General features: G+C 36.3%; 2 protein-coding genes and 1 non-coding gene across 3 annotated transcripts; 1 reads left to right on the top strand and 2 right to left on the bottom strand.

The window, feature by feature from the left end:
• Positions 1 to 2,093: 2,093 nt before the first annotated feature.
• On the bottom strand, positions 2,094 to 2,166 carry TRNAA-UGC (transfer RNA alanine (anticodon UGC)). Its single transcript has one exon. It is a non-coding gene; the product is annotated as a tRNA-Ala (tRNA).
• A 313-nt stretch (positions 2,167 to 2,479) lies between these two features.
• On the top strand, positions 2,480 to 4,734 carry LOC110810121 (Concanavalin A-like lectin protein kinase family protein). Its single transcript, XM_088210990.1, has one exon. It carries the CDS (start codon positions 2,654 to 2,656, stop codon positions 4,580 to 4,582), a length of 1,929 nt encoding a protein of 642 aa, XP_088067116.1. The 5' UTR covers positions 2,480 to 2,653; the 3' UTR covers positions 4,583 to 4,734.
• Positions 4,735 to 5,173: 439 nt separating this feature from the next.
• On the bottom strand, positions 5,174 to 9,116 carry FRO8 (ferric reduction oxidase 8). Its single transcript, XM_022036189.2, has 8 exons — positions 8,002 to 9,116; positions 7,759 to 7,852; positions 7,490 to 7,675; positions 7,165 to 7,402; positions 6,746 to 7,073; positions 6,405 to 6,657; positions 5,614 to 6,287; positions 5,174 to 5,518 (listed from the first exon to the last, which is right to left on the bottom strand). The coding sequence occupies exons 1-8, from the start codon at positions 8,174 to 8,176 to the stop codon at positions 5,352 to 5,354; spliced, it is 2,115 nt and encodes a 704-aa protein (XP_021891881.2). The 5' UTR covers positions 8,177 to 9,116; the 3' UTR covers positions 5,174 to 5,351.
• Between the last annotated feature and the right edge of the window lie 217 nt (positions 9,117 to 9,333).

The raw sequence follows: 9,333 nt of genomic DNA, 5'->3' as shown, positions 1-9,333 counted from the left end.
TTTGTGGTTGAGAAACAATTTCATATTCTTTTTTGTAGATAAAATAACATGTTGTGTTGTCCAAATAAAATGAGACACCCCCACCCGTTTCGTGATATTCTTGACCGACCTTCTTCAAACTCTTTCATTATTTTTTATTAAATTTTAAAAAATAAAGTAATAGACAACATTATGCATCAATACTTCAACAATAACTACTGATTTTTTAATTGTTGTATGTTCACTCTTTAATTATCTTTTTTTTTTAACGCAACAAAGATATACTTAAGTTTTTTTTTAAAAAAAAATTATATAAATTAAGTTATATAATACATATGATTTTATATTACTGACTTTAAATTTACGATAAAAATATTAAATTATCAAAGTATATTCAAATCTTTGATAATGTACAAAAATATAATTCGATTGTAGTGAATTGATCTAATTTCTTTATTAAAAGTTTTCAAGAATGATTATCCCATTAGACTTCTTTAGTTGATCTGAAAGCTCTATCTTAAAATTAGTTCAAAATTAATACAGGTGGATCTATTTAGAAAACTTTTAAACATACCATTTTGATGGGTTCATTAAAAATATCTATTGAGAAACTAAACTTAAAGTAATTAAAACTGTTAAAAAATTAGAACTAATCTTAATGCGGAAATAATAGGATAAAATGATTGTTTTTCTGCACACAGAGAACGATCCTTAATTGTTGATGCTCTTGACTGTCACTGTTTTCTCTCATGGTATTACTAGAGATTCGGATAATTTTCACACCCCAAAACTCAAGTCTGTTTATGGTTTAACTCAACATAAGAGAGATAATGGTAGTATATTATTTTCTGGGTGTTATCTTCTTTCTTATTAAACAGAAACAATTTTTTCTCCCTTATATGCTCACAAATAGTCATGACTTTTTATAAATGATTTCTCCCTTATAAGCTCACAAAGAATCATGTCTTTTTACAAATGGTTTCTCCCTTATAAGCTCACAAAGAGCCATGTCTTTTTATAAATAGTGTTGTGGGTATTTCTAATTAATACAGATGAATCTATTTAGAAAATTTTTAAAAATACCATTTTGATGAGTTCATCAAAAACATCTAAGATAAATGAATTTATATTTAAAATTTGAGTCAAGATTCTAGTAATGGTTGAAACCGCATGTTCTAGAGAACTTCAAACTTAATTAGAAAGAATATATAATTATAATGGTGGATTTTATGTATATCGTTTAACTATTACAACATCAAGGAAGAAACAAGTTTATCTTATTAAATTTAGAAGTCAAATCAATATTATCATTAGTTTTAACTATTAGATATAAAATATTTACCATAAATTTAATATTTTATATTAACTTATTAGCACGTTGGCTTATTGTAATTAAACATAGTATATAAATTTATTTTTCACCGTGAAAATTTTTTATATTTACCTCTAATTGGATCACTAAAAGATATTTAGGCTAAGTTAATAAGTCATTAATTTTTTTTTTGTTATTTTTTTTTAAAAAAATTTAAATAATGAGGGGAACATTACGTCTCTCTGCATTATTTTTTCGTTTTTTTTTCCCATGCCAAAGAAGATAGATTCCTTATTTTTGTAATTTATTAGCTTTATTCTTCAAAGTTTAATTCTTTCCGTTGCATATATATATATATATATATATATATATATAAGTTAGAAGAGGTAAGAAGTAATGTGGATCTAATTTTTTATGTTCTAAGCTCACGTGACCTTTTATGTTCATATTACTTTAGCTTTTCCCATTCTAAAAAATTTCCAGATATTTAAGAAAACTAAAAGCATTAAACTATAATTTTAATAGAATGATAAAAAAAAAGGAAAATTAATTTTTCTTTGCAGGGTTGAACAGTTGGTATGTAATATATATATATATATATATATATAAAGTAATTTTTTTGAACCCCTTTAATTCATCTGGTTTTGGTTTCTCCAAGTAAAAAGCTCACATAATTTACAATGTGTTCAAGCATTAATAATAGTTTCTTCACCAAGCGAGGATTTAACATCATCGTATAAATTAACCATCATAAAACGACATCGCTTATGCTCTCGGGCAAATTAAGAATAACTAAAAAAGTTGGAGATGCGGGGGATCGAACCCCGTGCCTCTCGCATGCAAAGCGAGCGCTCTACCATTTGAGCTACATCCCCACTTATTCTCGTACTTACATATTATATATTAATTAAAATAAAATAACTTTATACACTTAAGATTTGAATTAAAAACAATATGGTAAGACTAAATCAATTTCTTTACCAATTCAAAATATCTGCTTTTATTATTTATATTACAACTTCGCTGTTAATTCTGTAAGCTGACCCTCTTTTTCTTCAGTAATTAATGCTAACTAGGATGAAACATCTGTATAAATCCCTCCCGAAGAGAAAAAGAAAAAAGAAAACATTTTTGTGGATAGCTTTTGATTTATAGGAAATAATGAGAGTTATTTTAAGGTTGACTTGACAATGGCGGATTATGACCGATAGCGGTAGATGAGACGCCAAAACTACTGTAATAATGAAGATGATTTCATTTTAATAATCTTTCTTTTTCCCCCACATTTATCTTCTCCTTTCAATCCACCTACTGATCCAAGTTCCTCTTCCATTCTTCAACCGGTCATCGGAATCTGTACGGATGAAAACCCATCTTCTCCTCATCCTCCTTTTATTCTCTCCATGTTTTGCCCTCGACTTTCTCTTTAATTCCTTTAATGCCAACGTCAACCGCACTGACATGATCCTCATCGAGGACGCCGTGATCGACGCCGCCGTCATTCGGCTCACCAACGATTCCAACCAGTTCTCCTTTGGTCGCGCTTTTCACCGGACAAAACTCACCATGAAACCCAATTCGAATTCTACATTTCTCTCTTCGTTTTCCACTTCGTTTGTGTTCTCTGTTTTGCCGGAGATCGCGTCCAGCCCTGGTTTTGGCCTCTGTTTCGTTCTCTCCGATTCAACGTCTCCTCCCGGTGCTTTAGCGAGTCAATACTTTGGTCTATTCACCAACGCCACCGTTCCTTTTATTGCTCCACTTCTGGTTGTTGAATTCGATACAGGGCAAAACCCAGAATTCAACGACATAGATGGGAATCACATAGGGATCGATTTGAACAATATCCAATCCATCGAGACCCATACCGCTGGATACTTCAACTCTACTGGGGATTTTGTGCCTGTTAATATGCGCGATGGACAGAACATACATGCATGGATTGATTTTGATGGTCCTAATTTTCAGATTAATGTGACAGTTGCTCCTCTGGGTGTTTCTCGTCCTTCTAGACCCACCCTTAGTTATAGAGATCCAGTGATTGCTAATTACGTGTCTGCTGAAATGTTTGTTGGGTTTTCAGCGTCCAAGACTAACTGGGTTGAGGCACAAAGAGTTCTTGCCTGGAGCTTAAGTGACACGGGGTTTGCAAGAGAAATTAACGTAACTGATTTGCCAGTTTTCTCGCCGGAATCCCCATCTTCTCCTTTGTCACCAGGGGGTATTGCCGGAATCGCCATTGGTTGTATCGCTTTTCTGGCTATTCTGGGAGCCGGATGTTTCTGGTTTTGGAGAAAGCACTTGTTGGATGATGAAGAGGATGAGATTGAAGATTGGGAGCTTGAATATTGGCCTCATCGATTCACCTATGAAGAGCTTAGCGAAGCTACTAATGGATTCTCCAATGATCAGCTTCTGGGTTTTGGTGGATTTGGAAAAGTATACAAAGGAAGTCTTCCGAACAACATCGAAATGGCAGTGAAATGCGTTGATCACGATTCGAAGCAAGGGTTGAGAGAATTCATGGCAGAGATCTCAAGCATGGGCAGACTCCAACACAAGAATCTGGTCCAAATGCGAGGATGGTGCAGGAAAGGCAACGAGCTCATGCTGGTTTACGATTACATGCCCAATGGCAGTCTAAACCGTTGGATTTTCGACAAACCCAAAAAGCTTCTTGGCTGGAAGCACCGCCTCAAGGTCTTAGCTGATGTAGCCGAAGGGTTAAACTACCTCCACCATGGATGGGAACAAGTAGTGGTTCACAGAGACATCAAGTCCAGCAACATTTTATTAGATTCCGAAATGAGAGGAAGACTCGGAGATTTTGGACTCGCCAAATTGTACCAACACGGACAAGTACCCAACACCACCCGAGTGGTGGGAACTTTAGGTTACCTAGCGCCAGAGTTGGCTTCGGTATCAGCGCCGACGGCGGCGAGCGATGTTTACAGCTTCGGAGTGGTGGTGTTGGAGGTGGTCTGTGGACGGCGGCCGATAGATGTGTCGGCCGAGGATGAGGACGAGGAGGCGGTGCTAATAGATTGGGTTAGAGAACTTTACGGGAAGGGAAGATTGGTGGAGGCGGCGGATGCGAGAATAAAGGAGGAGTACAAAGCGGAGGAGGTGGAGACGGTGATGAAGTTGGGTTTGGCTTGTTGCCACCCAGATCCCCAGAGAAGACCCACCATGAAGGAAGTGGTTGCGATCCTGCTCGGGGAAGATGCCGCGGGTACCCCGGCTGAGTTGTTGAATGAATTGGCATTCGCCGGCGGCAAGTCTGAACAGTGAAGTAGGGGAAGATGATTTTTCTTTTGACTTTAGTTTTTAAAAATTCTTTTAAAAAAAAAAAAAAAAAACTTGACAAGTAATCATCTGTTTGAATTCTTACAGTCCATATGTAATTAATTATAAGTTTGAAATATAATTATTTTTAAAAGTGATTAATATCTCATCTCAATTTAGATATGTAAACCATGAATGTAATAAGAAAGTCAAAACAAGAACAAGTGGCTTTTGCTTTCAAACCAAGGGAGTCAAAATTGTGGAACGTGGAAAAGAAACTGAGGCAAAATGATGATGATGATACTAGAATAATCAAAGGCTTGTGGGGGAGAATATGACTCTTCTTTCCCTATTTAACGTTATGTGAAATGGATTAGTTGCTACTAACTTGGCCGTCTTGCAATATAAAAATCCTCTTCTTTTAAAAATATATTATAAAGCAGAGATTTTTATTGTTTCACCAATTAAATTAATGGGTCAATGTTTCAGGTTTATTTGGTAGCTAGTATTGATTCATTCTTATCACCATGATCCCTTACCCCTAGTTTATGATTCAACCATTTGATTTTTAACTTCAGGTTCCCTATAGAGAAAAAATTAAAACACAAAAGTTATGCAATAACACTCTGTGCGTGTGTGTGTTACACTCCCTTAATTCCTCCATTACAACAATCCTGATTATTAATCCGTATGTCTAAAACATTATATACTACTTGGACAACATTAGCAAGAAAAACTCTTCTCTTATAATTTAACTAGGATGATCAAAATGAAGCTAGATTGTGAAGTTGAGGGAATGGAAACCCAAGTATTGTTTCTCCAGACTTGGACATTTCTGCTGGCAAATCAATGCTATCGACTGCTTCATTGATTCCGGTCCACACACCACGACTCCGACATTACACCCTCTCCCACTTTTGTTTACAAATGCATCCAATATCTCTGTTTCATTCACCACCATCAGTCAAAATTCATCATTCTTTCAAAATTAGCCTCATTAAAGAATTTAAATAGAAAAATAATTCAGACATCAATACCTTCAACAAAATTAGGCCTTCTTCCAAAATGTATTTCATGTTCCTCAACACTATTCTTCCACTTCTCTTCACCGGATTTACCTTGTTTCTGGGTTACCCGCATTATCCCTTTGTTAAGCCTTCTCCATCTCAAAACAATTGCCACCAATGTGCTGCAACATATAGCAATGATGAATGAAGATATTATAACTACATCAGCAATCCAAGAGGGACTTTTCCGCTTAACATCCTTCTTTCCACTAGGAATCAACATGCGATTCAAACAAATCAGAATCCCAAGGAAAACAATGGACGAAATTCCAATTAAGGCAGCCATCCACGGTAAACCTTCTACTCCATGCACCGCATAACTTGAACCATCTGTTTCCAAGTTGACCATTTGTATTTGAGACAATGACTTCTCTAGTAGCTCCTCTATTGTCGAACTAGACTGCTTTTCTTGGGTCACAAAAACTTTTAGTTTAAGATACAACTTCTCAGATTCCTGTTTAAGGAGTAGAGAGGAGACTGAGTTCAACAGACAAATTTCTTGGGATGACCTTACCACATAAATAAGCTCTACTCTTGTAGGGAGTATACATCTATTGCTGCTCTTGGGAGAAGCAATTTCCAGCAAAATGCTCAGAAATGGCGTTATCCCAATTCCCCCTGCTACCAAAACTAAACTATCATATCTGCACAGATGTTTAATCAATATATTAGAACTGAGGCAGAGAAGTTATGATATTATGATATTTGCAATTAACAACTGAAGAGTCTCTGCAGAAAAAACTAACAGCTTTTCAGGGTACCTTAGAAAATTCAGTGAGGAAGGTCCATAAGGACCTTCGATTGCGATAGGCATGCACTTCACCTGATCAGCATCTAACTTAGCCTGTATCATGTTATAGAGAGAGCTTGTCCACCGTCCTTCACATTTAATTAGAACAGACATCGTTTGACTGTCAACAACTGAGCTAGAACTTATGCTGAAGGAATGCCACTGGAATTTGGATATGCTTGGTACCTTCATAAATATTATGCTTGATGGAGTATATTTCAGACCTGCAATTAGTAGGAGAACCTCCTCATAAGCAACTTTTTGAAACTTCTGTTCAGAATACTTTGGCAGCAGAAATGAACAGATATTTACTTGAATCCTTAGGAAGAATAAGCTCAATAGCTTTACACGGAAATATTCTTGCTGCAAGAACACATGTTCCTGGCCTTGACTGTATGATTCGAAGTAGCTTGTCGAGGCCAAAGAGAAATATCCCAGGGAAGACCCAGTAGAAATGTCGATCTCCAGCATGAAGCAAGAAGAATGTCAGGAAGATTATGTACAAATGGTGTGTGTAGTAGAAGATTTCAAACTTTTTCCTTCTTATCTGGGGAAGGGATGTGATCCACATTACTAATCCTGAAACAAGAGCAATCTCCCCAGCAAGGTATATCCGGCCTGTTTTCTGCCATTTCCATATCTGTTGGACAAGAATAATATCAGCAAGGTATATCTTAAGGAATTAAATATTCATTAAAAAAATCAAATGATTTAAAAGGAGTAACTATAACCTCATCTTGAATGTGGTGGCTTATGCCCCAGACAAACAAGGTGCTTGCACCATGAAAAGTGGCAAAGAATATCATTGCACTTCCAAGCCATATATGGTACCTTACAGATGATTCAAACTGGATGCCAACTAACTGAAACACAGCCAGTCCCCTTAAGATTGGCAGAAGTAGCAAAGCCAGGCAAGCCTCTGCTAACAAACCAAACCGGGTTGCCACCCTCAGATACTTCAGCTGCCATCTAAAACACAGTTACAGCACAAATAATGAATGTACAAGGCATTTCCTGAATTGTCCATACTTTTCATGTAGGATCAACAGAACTCACAAATTCAATTTCATTGATTTGATTGGCATCAACTTCTCAAAATCATTGGAGATGCGGGCATAAAAGGTCCATGCTAGAAAGACAAGAATAGAAACAATTGCAAGAATCTCAAGGCTGGATAGAATACCAACAAAACTGTTTACAACCACAGGATTTGAGAAAGCAGTAGCTGAACTCCTTGCTTGTCTGTCATGCATATTAAGCAGAATAGAAGTTTAATCAGAAGTGTCCTGGACATTATGACCTAATATGTGGCAAATATATGTTACCTCCTCCTTGTCTCCACAGGCTGCAAGCTCAAGTAGAAAAGTCCGGTGATAGCCAGAGCAATTCCAGGAAATGCATAAACTGCAAAGTTTAGACCTATAGAACATTCACCACTGTGAGAGTTTATAGCAATATAAACAGGTGCAGTTACGCCATAGTAGATAGTAGCAGGCAAATCAAGGGAAGAGTTTTACAGGAGGGTATCATTCATAAAAGCATGATGTGAACAGTTTTAGGATGTTTACCATAATAACCAAAAATTGTGGAACTTGCTCTATCTTCAGCTCCATGCCATTTTCGTATCCAAAGATTTGTGGGCTTTAATAGCCAGAGTGAAACCCAACCAGCACATATCAAGATAATAAACGCTTTGAGAAGAACTCGTAGAGTTGTTTTTGCCATGTTTGTAACTATTTGCATGATAGAGTTAGTTTTCTGAGTTCACTTAGATCTGTATATAAAGAGTTTTGAAGGAATCTACAAGAAGAAGAAGAAGAAGAAGAAGAAGAACCGGTTGTTAGCCCCACCATCTAAGGAATGCCTATCTTTGCATAGCCACTTTATAGTTAGTGATGAAATATCAGGCTTTTAAAGTCTGATCTGTAATATCTAAACAGAACTAGCACCCGGTCATATAAGAAATGAAAATGACATTTTGGCTTTAATAGGTGATGATAGAAGATCTTAAATCATATAGATGGCACTGATGAGTTCCCATTCATTTTTAGATCAATGTACCCAAGTCATTTTCAGTAGTTGATCAAAAGCTCAATGTCCCAGTTCTGATTCTCCCTCTTTCTAAAAAAAGTAAAATAAAATCCATAGATGATTCTCTATTTTATTTAGTGGATTCATGGTCCCAAACCATACTACATATCGACTTTCTTAACCTGCTTACTGGGGAATTTCCTCTCTCTTGGTTAAGAAGACTGAATCAGTTGTTGCCTCAGCAATCATCTTAATAGTGAATCTAAATACATTGAATTGCAGATAAGCTATGGATAGATTGCAATTCTATAGTGCTCAAGGCCTGATTATTACATTAGAATCTTGCTTAAACCAGCATACCCACTTTCTCCAAAAGATAAGGTTAAGTTGACAAAATCAAGTGGGGCAACTTAAAGGAGAGTCCACAGAAAGTGGTAGGGAGGTCTCTCCATGACAATGAAATATTCCAAGCGTAAGCACTAGAAAACACAGGGAATCTTGGCAGAAAAATGCACCGAGAAAACTTGGTTCGTAGAACGTGAAATTAGGTGACACAATCCAGTTATTCAATATACCTGCAGGCTGCAGAGGAGAGGTTTGGCAGCACGCACTTGTCCATACACAGGGTGCGGTGAGGCTTATCTTCAAATTGTAGCCCTACCCAGAAGAATTGTTGGGCAAAGAAAAAGACCAAGCTGACAAAGTGGAAAAAAACAAACAAAAGTAAAGCATATATAAAAATAAGAAACGATATGATAAATTGATTTCTTTTTAATCCAAGCACGTGGAAAAAGCAATTTGTGATACATAAGTAGGAATATTAATTTAACTCGTTAAGAAACCAACCAAAATTCCATAAGACTTAAATT

Source organism: Carica papaya, chromosome 9 (genome assembly GCF_054855325.1).
Source record: "Carica papaya isolate Zhongbai chromosome 9, ASM5485532v1, whole genome shotgun sequence".
Lineage (NCBI taxonomy): Eukaryota > Viridiplantae > Streptophyta > Magnoliopsida > Brassicales > Caricaceae > Carica > Carica papaya.
Note: the sequence above shows the minus strand (reverse complement) of the source record. Positions and strands in the feature narration are given on the sequence as shown.

Coding starts and splice junctions, on each gene's coding strand:
- LOC110810121 (XM_088210990.1), top strand. CDS start 2,654: ATGAAAACCCATCTTCTCCTCATCCTCCTTTTATTCTCTCCATGTTTT.
- FRO8 (XM_022036189.2), bottom strand. CDS start 8,176: ATGCAAATAGTTACAAACATGGCAAAAACAACTCTACGAGTTCTTCTC. Junction 7,853..8,001: donor CACAATTTTTGGTTATTATG/GTAAACATCCTA, acceptor AATGTTCTATAG/GTCTAAACTTTGCAGTTTAT. Junction 7,074..7,164: donor GCCACCACATTCAAGATGAG/GTTATAGTTACT, acceptor CTTGTCCAACAG/ATATGGAAATGGCAGAAAAC.